Source organism: Charadrius vociferus, unplaced genomic scaffold, assembly GCF_000708025.1.
Source record: "Charadrius vociferus isolate BGI_N301 unplaced genomic scaffold, ASM70802v2 scaffold337, whole genome shotgun sequence".
In the NCBI taxonomy this organism is placed as follows: domain Eukaryota; kingdom Metazoa; phylum Chordata; class Aves; order Charadriiformes; family Charadriidae; genus Charadrius; species Charadrius vociferus.
In genome coordinates this window covers 186,848-205,244 of record NW_009649049.1, presented here as the reverse complement: position 1 = coordinate 205,244, position 18,397 = coordinate 186,848, and the positions used below count along the sequence as shown (strand labels likewise).

The following is an 18,397-nucleotide window of genomic DNA, read 5'->3' as shown; positions in this document are numbered from 1 at the left end:
TGTTGCTATTAGTGGAAATATCAAAGGTCTACTGTGGTGTACTGTAAAGTATCTTAACTGTTAACAAGCTTCAGAGCCAGTTTTGCTGAACAAATTCAGCTGTTAATTCTCAGTTGCAGTTTTTTATGCACTGAGATGAGGGCTGCACCTCTGCTTCTTGACAAAAATGCCGGCACTGATGTCGGGTGGCTGCTGGAGCCTGTGGGGTAACATGGGAGCTTTGGTATCATCTTCTGTACCTGTTTGTTTTTTGCAGACAGCAGAAATACATACAAGCACCTCTGAATATCTATTTGTTGTTTTTTTTTTTTTTTTAAAAAAAAGATAGAGGAGCGTTCTATATCTCATTGTCAAACAACTTTTTTTCTGGCAAATGTTTACTGAAATGTGTTCAAAACACCAGACTTTTAAGGCAAAAACAGTGCCATTGAAATGTTTCTAGGGACTTGGTGGAATGGGTGGAAGTGGAAGTGAAGATAGAAAAATCTCAGCAGTTACTCAAGTAGGAGAAAGTAAGCTGAAGGTCAACTCAAATGTCTGCCTCAGAGCAAAAGAATGAGGCAGAAATGCATTGGAAAGAAAGTGAATATGAACCTTTGCATAAGTAAGACCAAGTGAACTCAGCAAGAGTATTTACCTCCATGGAGATTACTATTCAGTTCCTGCTTTTCTGCTGTTAAGCCTAGCACAGGAGTACTGCCTTTTCTTGAAAACAGCATATCTTCAGACAAGAAGGAAAGGATGGTTCAGTTCCTTCTCTGTCTTGTTAATCTCAGTTGAGCTGTTTTCTGGCATAAATGATACCAGTCCGAGGGAATGCCTAAGTTGCCCTGACAGCCAATAGTATCAAGATACCCACCTACAGAGTTGATAACCAAATATCTGCCTCTGGCCTTAAAAATCAGGGACATTTAGTTTTCACAACATCTTATTATGATTGAAAATCCCAGCCTTTACATTCTTAAGGACCAAAGAACTTCCAGAAATCCACAGCTATTTATCTTAGCTCTATATCTTTTATCAGTTTTTATCCTGTATCTTCATTTTGAGCAGATGTTTGACTGCCTGATTGCAGGTATGAAGCTATATCACTGGAGATTTGCTTCTAAAGCCAGATGTGGAGGAAGGTCTTTGCTGACCAGAACCAGAAGAAGCAGTGCTAGGTGCCAGGGTCTGAGAGAAGCATCTTCGTCCATTCCGCATCCCAGTTTCCTTTCTTTATCGTGCAACAGAGCACCAATTTTATTTTCCCTCTGAGAATCAGGAGCAAATTACCTGTGGCACAGCAGAGAGCTAGTGAGACTTTTTATGCACCGTACCTGTATACTCTCCCAGAACACTTAATTTTGTTAGTGGATCCATGCACATGATACACATCATAAGAAACAAGACTGTGTTAAAAAGCATTAAATTGAATTACAAAACAAGTGTGAGTGTGCAGTAGGAACCTCTACATGGGAGCCCTTCCATTCTTGACAAAAATGTTGGGCAGAGAGGTTTTAACACCTAAACAATGACAGGAGTCCTCAGAGAAAGAGATCCAAAGGCACCCGTTAAAAAACTCTGTCATGGAAGAGATGGGCATTGGAATGTACAGCAAAGTTCACTTTGTAGTCTATACCAAGTTCAGAGTAGTTTAGGCTGAAGTGCGTTTGTGGGCAGTGAGACAAGTGGAGACTTTAAAAACAACTTGGGGAATCCTAAACTATGCATTTCATTGCACATGAATAGAGCCACTTAAATGTAGCAGCAATGAGTTAAGAAAGTAAAGAAAACTAGTTTGGCCTACGTATCTGTATTTCTGAAGGTATTTACTTTCCCAGGATTAGTCTTTGCTCAAAACTGATATGTTTTTTTAAATATTTTTTTTTTTTTGCGGGAATGTATTTGTCAGGTAATTAATATATTTGTTCAAATATTTTTAAATATTTGAAATATATTTGGCTCAAAATATATTTTAGGAAAAGATTATATTTCCCACCCACATTTATTTGCTTTAATCACTACTTCTGTACAATTTAAAGTTGTTATGAGAGACAGATGAGGATAGAGAGTTGAAATACGGCACAGAAATAATTCAAACTGCAAAGAGCCATCGGTGCTTTGTTGGAGTCAGAGTCTGATTAGACCAAGCTGTGGTTTTTGGAAGACTGCCTGTCAAAGATGCTGTTCTTCAGTTGTGGCACTGCACAGCTGAAGTGTCCTCTTTGTGCAGAGGTACAGCTACATGCAACCTGCAGCGCCCCTGCCTCCTTAGATCTTGTACATGCCATATAATATAGGACTTGGTTTTTTTATTGTGAGATAGCTGTGGCAATCATCTATAATCATGATTGCCTGACCTTTTCCCTTTGTGTCAGACAGAAGGTTGTATTTGTACACGGTGTGAGCATAATAACAGGAATCAGGCTAGTGATGTGTGTTGAAATCTGATAGGAATAAGGCTTATTCATGATTCAGAAGGATTTGCTACTACATTACATAGGTTATCAGGCAACTGCAATCTGAGGTGTACAAAACTTTCCCAAGACACAGCTGTTGCAATTTCTGGGCATGTTTGAGTTTGGCTAAATTTTCCCTGTCAAAAGTTGTAAGAATAGTGATACCAGAGCAGTCCAAAGTTTTATCTGGATCGACAGTATGTCCCCAGAACTGGCCTATAACAAACGTTTTTGGGCAGGACAAACACTGGAGCACGCTGTCCCCTGCCCCAGTCTCCCAAGAGATCTGTGAAAGCCCCCAGAAGTCACCTTTATGCAGGGCTCTGCCTTTCCACTGTTTAACCAGGGGAGAATTTCTTTCTGGAGAGACTTCTCTGCTGGCCAAGCACCACTGCATTTCCCCTCCTGTGTGCTGACTATAACAAGAACCAGGCCCATGCTGTGTAAATTCCCCAGACCAGATCTTCTTTGGAGTGTGGCTGCCCAGACCTGCCTTGCCGTGCACGGTGCCATCGGAGCACACCCGGACCTCCGTGTTCCCAGAGCCGCTGCAGCCACAGCAGGGCACGGGCTGCCTCGCACAGCTGATAAACCCGGTTTTGTGCCACCCTTTTCTCGTGGGCATGGTTCATAGGTCTTCCAGGGGGGAAAATAAATGCCCCCTACACTGCAAGTTGAGGAACCTGCTTGTTTCATGGGCTACATGTGAAATATAAAGTAACATTTTCTACATACATGTATTTTGCAGATATATTCCCTTCAGGAGACAAAAAATGTGTTTAAAAGGCTCGCCCTACTTTGTATTTAGCAAAGTCCAAAGTTCCAGAAAACTTTTCCCAGAATGACCTACAGCTACTTATTTATTTTCTTTAGTATGACAAGGCTCATTAGATAAAGCCTTAGGCTTGTCTTTAACCATAGTATTAAATCTGGGTCTTGTTAAATCTGGGCCTTGCTTTTATGTAATTTCATAGCAAACTCCCAGTACTATTGATTTCCCATTAATTTCAAAATTTGGAAGGTGGTATTACTAGTGTTTTTCCTTATAGCACCTAAATCCTGTGTAACACCATCATAATAATTAATCCCCTTTCACTGCCATGTTCTCCAAAGGAAATTATTGTGTGTGGAAAGAAATGATTGAAGACTCACACACAAGTTGCGTATGCTACTTTTTAACTTTTTCACTGACCGTAGCACCAAAGTGAGAGGGTGGCAGCAAAGATGGCAGGCAGGTAGTATGGGCAGTACCAGCAGGCAGCTGCCTGGGCTGGCCAGCGCTAACGGCATGTTTGCTTTTTGGATGAAATGACTTCACTGTCAAAATGGACGTGGTCACTGACTTTTGCCACGGTTGAGAGAAATCCTGGGACATGGTCCCTTGAAAAAGAGTACTGGTGTCTTTGCAAGCCATCTCATCTGAGTTCCTGATGCCACTGGCTGCTCAGATGGGCTGTGTTTGCATTAACGGAGAGAAAAACGAAAAGCAGCCTAGGACAACCGCTTGGTAACAGGAATCTGCACAAGGACAGAGAAGAAGTTACGTGGATAGCTGCCAAGTTGCAACAAGACCTGTAAACAAGGATTTCCTCACTGGTTAAGAAACTGAAACAGGTATAAAAGCAACTGTTAATCACCAGAAGCTCCTCCCTGTGATGTCATATCCTGAAGCGGGGCTTTTCTTGCTGTAATTGTAAGCTGGTTAGATCAAGATCAAGAGCTAATTGCATAACTGCTAAGGTACCTGTCAAAATGGGACCCTAGTCCTGACTGATGTTTATAATAACAGTCATAACCACAGTTAAAATACGGATAACAAATTAATGGATAATCCCAATTAATATGATGTGAATCAGCTTCACAGTTGCAGTTCTTAACAACTTCTGCTCTTTTCCATTCAATCTTCTGTTTGGCTTTATCCACTCATGTTACCCAACTCTGGTCCCACTCTTCCACAGTTCATTGCTACTGTCTAAACACATGCAAAACCCTAGTTTGCCTCAGATCACCCATTTTGTGTTCTCTGGTCTTAGAGATTATGTCAAGATTTTTCCCTTTCTCAAGTCTTTAACGTATTGTTGGCAGAAATGTCATGATGAAGTGTATTGTATAGAGTGTAGTGTATATTGTATTGTTGTATTGTGGTTGTTGTGTATATAGTAAGAATATAAGTTGTATTGTGTATATAGTAAGAAGTGTGGAGGTGAAAACCCTGTCCTGTGCCTTCATGGTATCATAAGATGCCACTAAAAAGGACAATGCTATGTATAATCAAGGAGCTTATTAATATGTTATTTGTTTAAGGATCTTGGTCAGGGCACCTCCTTACAGCTATGGAAATAATTGCATCTCTACTGTTAGGTATCAATAGTTTGTATGTAGGTACACATGCACCTTCTGTCAGCCATACTGGCTTCTGTGTGCCAGAACAGAAAGCTCTTCTGTTGGTTAAAGGTATTGTGTGTGATGTTCCCCCTGACCTCCTCCAGACTCTTGGTGTAACCTTGGAGAAGATGAGTTTCCTCAAAACCTTAGTTCCTCATCTCCAAAGCGAGGGAATGCGGCAAGGGCATTAGGAACCCCATAGGGGTATTAGGAGAACGAACTGATTACTGGCTGAGGGACTGGTAAAGGAGTAAACGACCTTAGATAAATGTTAGGCTTATCTCTGTCTCAAAGGCAAATGTGAGAGCAGCTACTGTGCTCTAATACTGTAGCAGCAAAGGTGGCATTGCAGCTGTTGTCCTCTGCTGAACAGGAATGATCTTTAAAGCCTTTTGTGATGGTACTACATATTCCTAGCAGAATTCATTATCCTCTGGTTTAGAGGAGGCTTCTACTTACCTTAAGTGGTCGAAACAGGTTTTAAAATGTTTTATAATTTTTTAAAATGTCAAAACCTGTTTTAAAACAGGTTTGAAAAGGGTGGAGGCAATGGAAATGAACAAGGGAGAAACTTGGGTGGAGAAGAGAGGCTGGAATGAGTAGGTGACGATGGCAGCAAAGTAGAACCATACAGTGTTTTGAGATGACACAGGTCCATACAGCACTTCATGACTTTTCTCTCCTACTCTGACATTTAGCTTGCAGGGTTAAAAGGCAGTGACAGATTCTGCTTAGGACATGACTTTCTAGTTTGCACTTGGAAAATTCCAGCCGACCTGGATGGATTTTTCTGCAAGAGCTGAGACACATTTAATGAAGTGCTGTGCTAGTACATAACACCGATAGCACGAGACTAGCATGCAGTTTCTTTCAAGCATATGTAAGCAACTTCAGCTGTTGTCAACAGATAATGATGATGAAGTATGTGCTTTGATTTCTGAATAGGCTTTCTTTATTTACAAATTTGTTTGGGCTGAGCTGTGTAACACCTTCTCACCACTTACGAAACTAAGCTAGGCATTGCTTTTTCCCATGCTTACAGTCTCCCACATCTTCTTAAAAGTTATTGTACTTTGCAATTTTTCATCATCCTTGGTAAGGACCATCTTTTACTCTATATGCTGCTTACTGTTGCACAACGATGTATTGAGTTTAAGACCAAAGTATACTTTGCTTGGCACTGAACAGTAACCACAAATTGAATATCAGCATACATGCGTTTACAGGACTATTAGTGGTTATGTGGGACATTCAAAGAAGTTCATAAAGAATATGAAGTTAGATACAGACATTTACTTATTGCAGGACTTGCTTCAGGATTTTTGAGGTATTTCTTTGATGAGAAAAAGGTACAACTCCTCATCTTCAGTATTTTATCGTGGAAAATACATTTAAATGTATTTTTGTTCATTGATTCCCAATAGATTTTTTTATACACTGTTAAAGAACCTTCAGAATCTGTTCTAGTTCTGTCCTGGTTGTTCCAGTTTCATCAAGGCAGCAGTATCTGCAGTTCATCCAGTTATGCCTTAAGCAGTGTGACTGTTATCTGTAATCAGTAATTCATTCTTTCCCATACCCTCTGAACAGAGACCTGTTTTGTTTTATGCATCTGTGCTCTCTTAGTGCTCTTTCACTTGTTGTCTGGATGAGTGCTGCTGAGGTGAGCTGCATGCTAAAAGCACAATGTGATAAGGTCGGTGGTATGTCTTGGTCCCTGTGGAGGTTTATTCTGAAGACTCAGAGCAGTGCCAGGGAAAGCCTTGCCCACAGGCAAGGTTCACAGAGCTTGAGGACGACCTTTATCATCAATGGTGTCCAGAAAGGAGCTTCAGGCAAACTTTTTGCTGAACCAAGGACATTGTTTACCTTGTAGATAAGGACCAAGAACCCATATGTGATTTGCTACTATGTGGGAGGCCGATGTAAACTAGGGAGGCTAGGTTTAACATGGCTGTGATAGTCTGCATTGCTGAAAAGACACGTGAGAGTGTCCATGTGAGACTGTGGCTTCTCCCCGGGCACTTCTCTGACTGTGTCCTCCGCAGGAGCCAATAAAGTAGTGCCGCAGTAGTAGCCAGTGGAGGTTAAAAGTAAGATTCACTCGCAAATGTTGGTACTGGTGCTTGCATCGTATTCTGCTATTAAATTGGCAATCTTTTTGAATGTTTGCCCAGCAAAGGTATGCATCTTTTCCTGTTTGTTCAGGACCAATCTTGACTACCTTTTTTTGGAATTCCCTTTCAGTTCAAGAATGAAAACTAGACAAAAGGGATCTTGGGTATAAATGTTCCTTGTAAGTCAGATATATCTATTCTTAATGCTTTAATTTGTTCTTACTCACAGGAAAGTTGCTGTAGACTGCCAGATCAGTTGGGAGTCCTGGAGGACTCCAGCCAGAATATGAGCTCATTTAATTTCACTGTGAAAATAGGATTAGTTGTAGTCTTGTGATAAAACACAGTCTGGAGGCTGTGTGTTTATCTGTGGCTTTCTTTGATGTGAAAGAAACTGATGGTGACATCTTTGTAGAAAAGACATATAAACTGTGAAATCTTGGTTGCCAAAAGCAAAGCGCATGCTGGCAACACATCCAAGTCATAGTATTTATGTCAGGATGAGCCACTGCTGCAATGTAAGCTTTTAATCTAGGCTGAATGAACTCTCTCCTTAAGAAATAAACCAAAACAATCAAACTGCAATCTTCACTTGTGTGTTATGCCCTGTAGGTCCAAAATCCCATTCACAAAATGGTGACTTACATTTACAGATTTTGGGCTGAATTCTCAGGTACACGAAGACCTGTTTACATTGTGGTATAAACACTCCTACTTCCAGTGAGTTGTCCCGGTATGTTATGGATTTTTTCTTACCGAATTAATTAATCAGCATCAACGTCTTTACCTTCATATTGGCTGCTTCAAACCATCCTGTGAGGGAATGAGCTGACTTATTGCACCCTACTTATGTTACTTAATTGTAACAATGTGCCTTATTATTTCCGTGCCATTTCCTTACGCATAACTCTTCCATCCCCACCATAAAAACCAAAGAACTTCTACAGGTATCTATTTTTATTTCTGTGTAGATAATCTACAGTAAAATCCTAGCTAGCTGCTTCCTGTAAGTGAGACTTTGGCATATTTTTAACCTCACTCGTCAGATTTGCAAATATTTTCTGGTTTTCACATACATCAAACAGTGAAAGGAGAACACCTCATGCCAGTCAGCTGACCTTGTCCTTGCTTTATGTCCTCATATTGCGCTACAGCTTTTTGGTAGCTTCCCATTCAGTTCCAAATTCTGCCTCAAAGAAAAGGTATCTAGGAGAAGTGTCCCTGCCATAAAGTTTCTTTATTCAGTAGAAAAGTTTTGTTTTCAAAACTCTGAGTCTCAACTGAAAAATTCAAATCAGAATTACTGCTGCAGTGCACTGCCTGTGCTGCAGCTCAGTCTTGGTTCCTACACAAGATTACATCTCCCATGATGTATTGCTCCTGCTTTTTCAGAAAAATCCTGGAGGAGGATGTTAGAAAAAGTAGCATAACCGCATGTTTTTATAAAGCATGTCAGAGTCACTTATGAGTCAAAATAATGATGGTTAAGGGAAAAAATAGCTTTAGTTAAACATTAAAAAGATTTTTGTTTCTATTCCATTACTGAGTGAATAAGATTCTTGGGAACACTTTCTGAAGAAAGAAAATTTGTGATTGTTGGTTCAGCTGCTTCCGGTGTTGATTTTGTTCCCTCTCCTGTTTTCTTTGAAATCCAAGGCACTCCTGTGTACTGCTTGCTGCTTGTTTCCAAGCCTGTTTCCATGATGTTTCCCCCTAATAATGGTTTCTTCGGATGCCCAGCACTTCTAACTACCCACTGTGTCTGCACTAACAGTGTTAATGTCTGGCCAAGACTTAATTTTCGGCTAGTTTATTTTAAAATGGAAATGAAAGGAAATTTCTAAAAAATATTTTCCAGTGATAGATTTGAGATTTGAGATATATCACTGCAAGAGGGTCTGAGGTGGAACAAAGGAAGTCTGGCCTCTTAATAATAACTCTTGGCCAAAAATATACAGCCTTTTAGTTCCTACTGGCTGACACTCTAAGAGTAGGAACAGTGAAATAGTGGCAATGCTTACGAAAGGTCTAAAAATGGGTGTACCTATGGAAATACATGATTTCTAGTTCTGCTTTTCCAAAAGAGAGCATATATAAGGGTGATCTAATGACATCTATGCCTCTGTTAGCATGCACAAATTTTGCAAGAACAGCTACGTGTGTCCAAAATGTCACTTAGGCAATATAGTTTATCCCCTGTCTTTTCATGGAGAAGTTAGAGTGGATAGGTGAATTCGTAGCACAGCTGTCTGTGGGCTTCTCTGCATTACATTGTGTTGCTTTTGTATTGTTTCCTTTTGATGATTATATTGTGATAGTATATGGACTCTCTAGGTATGGATTTAGGCATTACTTTAACACTGTACTTCTTTGGAAAGGAAAGGTGGCAACTTTTCCAATGAACTTCCAGTCTTACTTTATATGTGTCAAAGAAGGAGGTTTGGAATTGTTTTGGAGACAGCACATAGATATCTGGGAATCAATCTCTTGGGCTGGTGTACAGTGTAAGGATGTCCTATCACTTCCTTCCATGACAGTCAAGGCTGGCAGGGAGACCGGTTAGTTGGTTCCATGCAATATAATTGATGTGATGTGATTATCCTGTTTATGACCTTCCAGCATAAACATGGGCATCATGTGGCAGCAATTCCATATGACACCTTGTAGGTTCACCTGGGCTGGTCCTTTTCTCCTGAAGCAGGATCAAGTTTACCTTGTCTGTCACTCTTTGATACATAACTGGGTACCACTACCCTGTGAAATGAGTTACCTAGAAAATTTATAAAATCTCTCTTGCTAGAGCTGACTCTCTTAGAGCTTGAGCATTTTTCCTAATATTTGTCTTTGTTTATTTCCCTCTGACCATGCAGAACCACAGATCATTGTCCTCTTTGTATCAATCATTCAGACATTACAGAACTGACTATTCCCATGTTATTTGACAGTCTTTGTTGTTGTTATTGAACTAGCAAACTCAATTCTTTCAGCTCTTTCTCATATGTCAGGCTGTCTAAGTCGATCTTCTTCAGTGTTTAATTTTAGTAGCTGGTAACAGTTAAAGCCTTTTATGGTGGAGGGAGGAAAAGAGTGGAAAAGAACTGCAACATGGAGGACACTGAGCATCCACTTGTTCCTGTCCAGGGCTGGGAGTGTATGCAAAGAGATCTCAGTGCTAAGTCTCATCACCTGCACTTACATTGAACATTGTGTATTTGGGATCTGGTCCAAAATTTATCTAAATCTGTGTTGTATATGTAAGTTATCTGATAAGTCCTGCAACATTATAGTTCTGGGACATAATTTGTTATTCTTCATGCAGTGGCCTGGCTGTAATTGCCTGTTTTCAGATTCAAATATCTTTGTCTCCATCTGCATTCTTGTCTTGGGCTATGTCGAGACTGACACCTTGTTGGTTGCTAACTGAGATGATGTTACATATGGATCATCAAGTTGTGGGACTTTTGGCTCTTATTAAGAGTGAACAGCCTTGCTAAAGACTGAACTAACTTCTCAAGTTGGCTATAGGTCTATTATGTTCAGAGAGGATGAGGGACTGGACAGAGATCTCATCACAGCTCTATCTAGATACAAGATTATAAGTCACAAGTTTAGAGCTTCTTTGATACTCTGAAAATATCGCATGCCTGTGTTCTAAATCAGGATTCATAGCTAGTATATACAACAAAGAGATATTCCAGACCATAAATGAACAAATTCTCTAAACTACACATACTTCAGTAGTCCACAACTGACAGACGTAGTTGCTGAAGAAACATGAATTCTTATTCTTACCTGCTTCTCTGGCACTGTCTGAGAAAGTAACTATGCAAAGTTAATATCATCTTTTTTTCAAATGTTAAAAATCAATGGAAGAATTGTAGAAAATATTGTGGGAGAGAGAGCTAAAGAAATTATTTCATCACCTCCTTTACCAATAAATTGTTATCTACAGGTACAGTGCACGTACTCTGCATTTTAAAATTGCAGTAATAAGTCTAAAAATATCCTAATACTACTTACAAGAGTTATAAACATCTGCATTTGTGATGTTAAAGTTATTTCTTCCCTGCTATGGAGACAGTAAGGGGGAAACTATCAAATGCATGCTGAAAAACTGGAAGGTATTTCGTGTTCAGACAGTAGCAGAAGACTTGAAAGATAAATCATACATAACCTGATTGCACAAATTGCTTTTAGCAATATCTGTTCATTGCCACACGGGTTATACCACAAGTTTAAAGAAAGTATGGAATGAGAACCAAAAGACTGGTAGAGAAATAATAGCATAATTACTGATAAGGCACTCTCTTCTTGCAGGTCATGTGGAAATATTAATAACAGTAGTTATTATTTGTATAATGCTTTTAATCATGGAATGTCAAAGCAGATTACAAAACAGGAAAGGATCGTCATCACTGGTTTATTGATGGAGAAATGTAGATAGAGAAGCAAGAAACATTTAAATGGAAGGAATTGCCCAGAGTGACTTAGCAGCCTGGAGCAGAGCTGGGGCTGGAGCCAACATGTCATGAGACCTTTTCCAGCAGGTTACCCACTTGGTCATGCTGCCTCTCAGCATGTATTCCACAGTACCAAACTGCCTGTTATTACACCCAGATCTGTCCTGCTACTGTGATTGCAAAACAAGTTCTGAGAGCTTGAGACACTAGAGGTCTGCTAGTTGCCCAGCAGACAAAAAAAATGTCTGTTGTCTAAAAATAAGTGCGAACAGTGTACAGGACTGAAGGACAGCAGATTTGCTCCAAATGGGAGGGCTGAAAAGGGTAGATGACAGTGTAGAGAGAGCAAGTCCCACCACTCTTCACTGTCTTTTCAGGGTCTCAGCTTATTACTACAAGTTCATGAGACATCAACTATTATATGCACTTAGAAGCAGATGCACAGCATTGCTCTGTGCTAAAAGAACCATCGTCTTCTTAGCAGTAACAGAGAGAATCCTAACCACCAAATACTTTACATACATCAGGTCAGCACACAAAAGGAAAGTTGATTGCACAGACATACAAGTACCCAACCTGCCTCTCACCCAAAAACTCTGGCAATACCCAAAAGATACCTCGTCAACACCTTGAGCGGTGCCCGGCATAGCTCTGCTCATCCAGTCAGGAGGCTGTTCACCCCAGCTTGGGGCTGGGGGTGGTTTCCAGGAGCTCACCCCAAAGCAGTCCTTGTGTATTATGTAGGTTTTATGCCATCCTTGCACATACCTGTGCAACCGTGTATTCAAACCTACATTAAGATAGCACCTTTCTAAGAAATTAGAGATTCCTTCACTATCAGGGCTCCGAGACTAAATCAGCAAGATAAAAGTGCATTGCTATTTTTGCATATTTGTTGGGATATGATCACATGTTGGGTGAGACACTCGGCTCATTACATGAACTGGGCTACAGCTGTGTGGGGGCAGAACACTAGAGGGGGAAGATCGTTCATACCCAGACCATCTTTAGCTCTTCTGTTCCCCTCTCAAGAGGAAAGGACAAAGTTAGACCCTTGTCTAAATGCTGAAAGAGTTAAATAAGCATTTTACCCTTTAAAAGTGTTCTCTTAAAATGTAACCCTTTTTCTTCTCCGTCAGAGAAATCTGCTGATTTGCAACAGACAGAGGACATACAAATAATGGGTTTTGTTAAGTAAAACTAGCTCTGCATATCTTTTTCTTACGGGTTGTCTTTATTGCAGTAGCTTCTTTGAATCTCCATTAATGAACAGAGCTCCCACCTGCAGAAGGGAACTCTTCTTAGCAAGTGCTATTGAATACAGACTTGTAAGAAAAGTAATAGAAACAATATGTCATTTTTGCAGCTTGCTGTCTATACAACGCTTATAAGGCTATGCTCTAAGATATTTATAATAATTTATTAGTTATAATATATCTTTTCAAATACAGTTAGTCAAACTGATTGCTATGTAAGCCTGTCCTTGCCCACTGCTTCCCCTGAGACTGTGCGGACCAAAACCATCAAGAACTGCAAAGATCCAGTGTGGAATGAAACATTTTGCTTCAGGATCCAGAGCCAAGTAAAAGTAAGATGCAGAGTGCATTTGTTTTTCTTTTGGGGCAGGGATGTCATTATGTGATTGATATGTAGGGTACCATAAAAATAAATATGTGTGAGGGACTATAAGGATATGGGTAAGGTGATGTTGAGTAGCATACAGCAGCAAAATAAAATTTCATTTTCTGATATACAAAAGATAGCCAAGATATTTCACAACTATCCATATAATGTTATATCACTTTTCACTTTTTCTTCTTTTTTAAATTACTGCTTTTCAAGAGTAAAGGTGAGAATTTTAGAGTAAATTGAACAACATGAAAGACATATATGAGCTAAGCAGTGGAAGCATCCCAGTGCTGTACTTTTTTAGTATTCCTTTGGAACAACCTGCAATTAAAAAAAAAAAATCCACAAAACAATAGTTAAAGTTTGCAAAAGAAAACCAGCTGAGCTTTTGCCATGATGATAAATGCTAGAGCTTAAGAAGATTTGCAAGTCCCACTATCCACTCCCTCTAAAAGACAGCATCAACATCAGAGTCTAGGAGTCCACAAGGGCCAGTGACAGGCCAGCTAAGCCAAGCTTACTTCGCACTTGGGACAATCAGACTCTGCTTTACCACTTGAGTCCTTCATTTCCTAGTGCTAGTGGCAGAGCAGGACAAGAGCACTTCTGCCAAGTGCCAAATCTGCAGTCCAGTCCCTTAGCTCTCTTGAGCTCCTCCAAAAGAGCATTCAGAATAGCTCAAATTGTTGACACACCAAAGGGTCTCCAGTGAACCATCCCTCTTGCCTTTGACTGCAGAAGTTGCCCATGATACAAGCTCTCAGGCTTCCTTCGGCAGTTAGGTGCTACTGGTCCTGTTTGGTACGGCTTTTGGCTTTAACACGTCTGCCCATCTGTCACCTACATCCAGTGCTTTCCCTGCAGACCTAAAAAAAGTCCAACTTCTTTCAAAATACTAGGGATGCACAACTTCACTGAGCCCTGCAGGTTTATCAGGAAGGCAAAAGGCAAGGAACAAACATTGCGGCATGGGAACAAACGCCCACAGATGTGCAACACCTTGCACCAGAACACCTGGTCCTTGCAGCGGTTCGTGGCTGACTCTTTCAAAACTGCAATACCACACGTAACAGCTGAAAAAAATATCTTGGCCGCAGGAAGCTGCTTGATCTAGTCCTGCATGCAGTAGTATTTGGGAAGACCTTACTTTTACTTTGCAGTAAATTTGCAGCAGGAGACAAGACACGTGGCATTAGCCCCAGTAATTTTCAGTGTGTGGCAAGAGCAGCATTGAGGTGTTCGCTGTGGCTTCAGTGGGGGCTGCACAAAATGTGTCCTGGGGATCTGGGACAGCCAAAGCTCTCTGGCATGTCTGTCACTGCTGCTTCATTGGTGTCTGGGCTCAACAGACTAAGTTAAGGCTCTTGCAGATTTCTCTGCATACACTGCAATTGCTCTGCTCATTACCCTCTGAGCAGAGCCAGAGTCTACCGCTCTGGTTAATTTCTCCTCGCCTGTCTTGTGTATCGTTGAGGTATTCATCTTCCTAAATCATGGGAGCCAGAACTCAGTAAAATCATATCATACGCTGTCACTGTAGAAGAGAAAAACTTGTTTGGGTATGTCAGGTGCGTTCCCATCAGGAACGGGAGTGTTTACTGAAAGGCATCTGTTTTGATGAATATCTGACAAAGCACAGTTGGTGAGGAAGGGCTTCCCTGGCTGGTGCTGTGGGCAGCGCTCCCCTGACTGCAGGAGAGCCACCCCAGCTATGCTGCCCTCATACCCTCTGTCAGGAGCAGATAGAAGCAGCGAACTCTCCAGAGAGCCCCAGCTGCTTCCCACACAGCATCCCAGAGCGCAGCCGGAGATCTCCCTTAGCCAGCCAGCACCCTGTGCGTGCCCCTGATGGCTAGCTGGCAGTAACTGAAGGCACTTCAGATCAGTCGGTCACTAAGAAAATAAGCCAGCCATTTTAGCCAACTGAGGACAGTCTGTTGCAGTATCACAGCTAGGAAAACAGATCTGCTTTTCAGTGCAAGCCTGCCTTCTACAAACTGCAATCTATTGCTTTTAAGTGTATCCCCTCCATCATCTTCCATAATCCTTTACAGGTTACTTACAGCTGGCCTGTAAACCAAGTTGCTGTGGCTGCTTTTTTTTGCCTCTTGTTGGTATGTTTCCTTTAGCAAGTGTGGTGGGCAGGTGACCCTGTCAGCCCCAAACGGAATTGATTTTCTGTCTGAAGCACAGTGGGATGCATTTATGTATATGGCCTTAAAGGGCAGCAGCCTTTCTGTCTTCTGACAGCAAACTGCAAACTCAAGTTCAATATAACTTGCCGTCTCTCACTTGCTGGTTTCTTACAGAAAAGATAGATGTCAAAATTGAATATGTAGATTCTGGATCCTTGTGGTATATTTCTATATTCAATCACTTGTCAAATTTAGTTATGGCCCTTCCTGTGATTCATTATGAAATTTTAAAGTGACAAAGCTCACGTGCTCACTTTTTTGTGTGCGTGCTTGTGTGTGAGACCATGTACTTACCTCTGTGTCTTTAATAAGCATCAAACCTCTTAGCAAGTTTCAGTTAAATCTGATGGATAAGTAAGAATCCCTGAGATAGGCGGTCCCTGTAATTTACATGAAAATGAACTGCTGAATATATGGAGAGAGGCCTGAATTATTTCCCCACTGAGAAAACAGCCGTTGATGCTAATTTGCTGAGCACTCTGGGAGGCACCTCTGAGCCAGCCCATGTGCACAATAGGGGCTGATACCCTCCTGTCCATCCACACAGGCACGTGACAGAGGAGGGAGAGGAGGAGATTTGTGCAGTGGGAGGAAGAAAGAGGAGATTGAGAGATGTAGGATATAATCCGATTGAGATAGGCCTTTGTTCTGCTGTTTTATGTGCATTCTGTCACCAATTAAAAAAAAAAACAACATATCAGTTTCTGTAGATTCCATGGTAATTATCTCCATGTGATGTGTTTAATAATTTACACAATGTAATTACACAACCATGCAGTAGTTATATTGTTCTTCCTTAATGTATTTTAATCACTGCTTATATCCAAGGATTTTTTTTTTTTTTCACCAATAGCAATAAAGTCCTGACCACTAGATGGTTTCCTACAATTCAGGGAAAATTGGTGACCTCAAACTAAATTAGAAGTCAAACATGTTTTTCAGTATGGGAGCTGCATATGCAATGATTCTACTTGCCTTTGTCATTGAAATTACTCTGCAGGGGAAAATCAGCAACAAACCCAACCATGTGAGGTTCAGAATATCTTTCTTTAGCTCTGTGTCGATGAAAAGGTTGTGCATGCTCTCTCACTTCTCCCCTTCCTTTCTCTGTCTTCCTTAACAGGCTGAGCATGTCATCTTGTGCCTCTGTAAGGTCTCAAAATAAAGATGTTCCTAATCCTGTACTTCTGTTCACAGAATATTCTCGAGCTGAAAGTCTATGATGAAAATGCAGTCACTAAAGATGACCTCCTCTTCACTGTCCTCTTTGATGTTGCTAAAATCCAGCTTGGAGAAACTGTTCACTTGACTTTTCAGCTAGATCCGAAGGTGAGGAATAAAACTGCCTTGGCCACAGGAAGGAAATACATTTTTGGTTATTACCTCCTGAATAACATCTTGTAAAGCAATTGTAGGTGGGAGGGTTTATTTCCTATTGGTTTGCACTTCATGTGTCCTGTAAAACACCTTCCAAACCTCATTCAGCAAAGTGGAAAAGGCTTACCTTCCTACTTAGGACATAATTCTGGAGGTTTTTGTTAACTCCTCAAACCTCTTAGCAGAGCTTTTCTGATGCCAGAGTTCCTCCCCTCCTTTTTTTTTTTTTTTTTTTTTTTTCTTCTTTCCTGACTATGTTGCTCAAACAAGTTTTGTTGGAGACAAATGATTTCATCATTGTTGCACAAAGTTTCTCTGTTAGAATTTGTTTTCCTGGGAGTAGCACTTGTGAGTTTGGGCATATTCTGGTATGGATATTGGAGTATGCACTTAAAAACTGATGCTCTGCCCTGTAATTCTTTCGTGTATACCTGAATATAACACAAAGATCCATGCTGAGGTGCTAAAACCCATTGATGGCCAATTACTATAACTATCTCATTACTTCAGTGTGCCTGAAAGCATACACGATGACTTTATGATGGGATCTGGGTATCCACTTTAGATACTTTTATAGATACGCTGTTTCACTGACTTTTCTTATCGGATACGTATCAGTATTCAGCTCTATGATGATATCAACAGGCAGTCTATATTAACTCGTCTGGTGACTGGTCATTGATTGTCCATGTTATAGGAGTCCTTTTGATCAGAAGAATTCAGAATTCCTTCTGCTATCCAACAGTATCAGTCTTCTGATAATATTACCCAGAAGAAACAAGGCTTTAAACAGTTTTAATCCAACAGTTCTTGCAGGCTTAGGACTGGGGATTGCCTGTGTGACAACTTTACTCTGCCTCACCTCCAAATGGACAAGTGCAGTGAGTCTGAGGACTGATGGTTAGCGAAGGGAGGGAGAATACTTTCCAAAATCACTCCAACTCATTTGCTTTCACTCATCTGAGCATACACTAGAGCAGGAGGGAAATTTGATTTTAAAAGTTGTTTCAGAAGCCAGAATAATCATTGACAACCATAGTCAGTGAGAGAGAAAATTAATTCAAATGCTTATAATGAATTTGTCTTTTACAGACACAAGAGATGCTGGAGGTTGAGTTTGCATCGGAGAGCATGTGAGTAAAACCCATATGGGACCAAAGAACTGTACTTTGCAAAAGCAAGCAGTTAAACACATGCTAACATTTATTATAATATAGTTTATAATGCTCAGCATCACAACAACAGCTGGTGTTTATCAAGTTAGTTGCATATTGCCTAAAACACTGTGTTCCTTATCTACCAAGAATCATCCTGGATATTAATTTATCCCATTATTTGCTGGAAAAGAGAGACGGATAATAAGAACTACAGCTACTGTACTTATTACTACTATTGTTTACCATTATCATTAAAAAAATAAGGAAGCCACATTTCAGATGTCTCCCAAAATTAAAAATGTGACGTATTTGAGACTATGCTGGACAAGGCAATCCTTAAGGAAAATGTTATTCCTTGGTGCTAATTTCAGGATGTATTTAGGTCATATTAGTTCTGATTGCATTTTTTCCTCTCTTTCAGTCCAGTCCCTCCTGAAAAGCTTGTCACTAATGGTGTATTAGTGGTAATTTAAAACTCTTTCTCTTCTATGTTCTTTTTCATGCTGGTGATGGCAGTGGTGAATCTGCCAGGTGCCCCAACACCTCGCTGCAGGCAGGGCTGAAGGGGAGGGAGATGGGAGTCTGACACTGGCAGCCATCCCGTCGTGCTGCTCCCTGTGGGAGGATGTATCAGGA

At 40.6% G+C, this 18,397-nt stretch overlaps 1 protein-coding gene across 1 annotated transcript in view; it reads left to right on the top strand.

Annotated features, from left to right (window-relative positions):
- The window catches only part of LOC104289066 (cytosolic phospholipase A2 epsilon-like), a 37,281-nt gene that overhangs the window by 2,561 nt on the left and 16,323 nt on the right, over nucleotides 1-18,397 (top strand). The window contains exons 3-6 of the mRNA XM_009887957.1: nucleotides 12,855-12,991; nucleotides 16,425-16,556; nucleotides 17,697-17,737; nucleotides 18,183-18,225. Of these exons, the coding sequence (XP_009886259.1) occupies nucleotides 12,855-12,991; nucleotides 16,425-16,556; nucleotides 17,697-17,737; nucleotides 18,183-18,225 (353 nt within the window). The remainder of the gene's footprint in view (nucleotides 1-12,854; nucleotides 12,992-16,424; nucleotides 16,557-17,696; nucleotides 17,738-18,182; nucleotides 18,226-18,397) is intronic.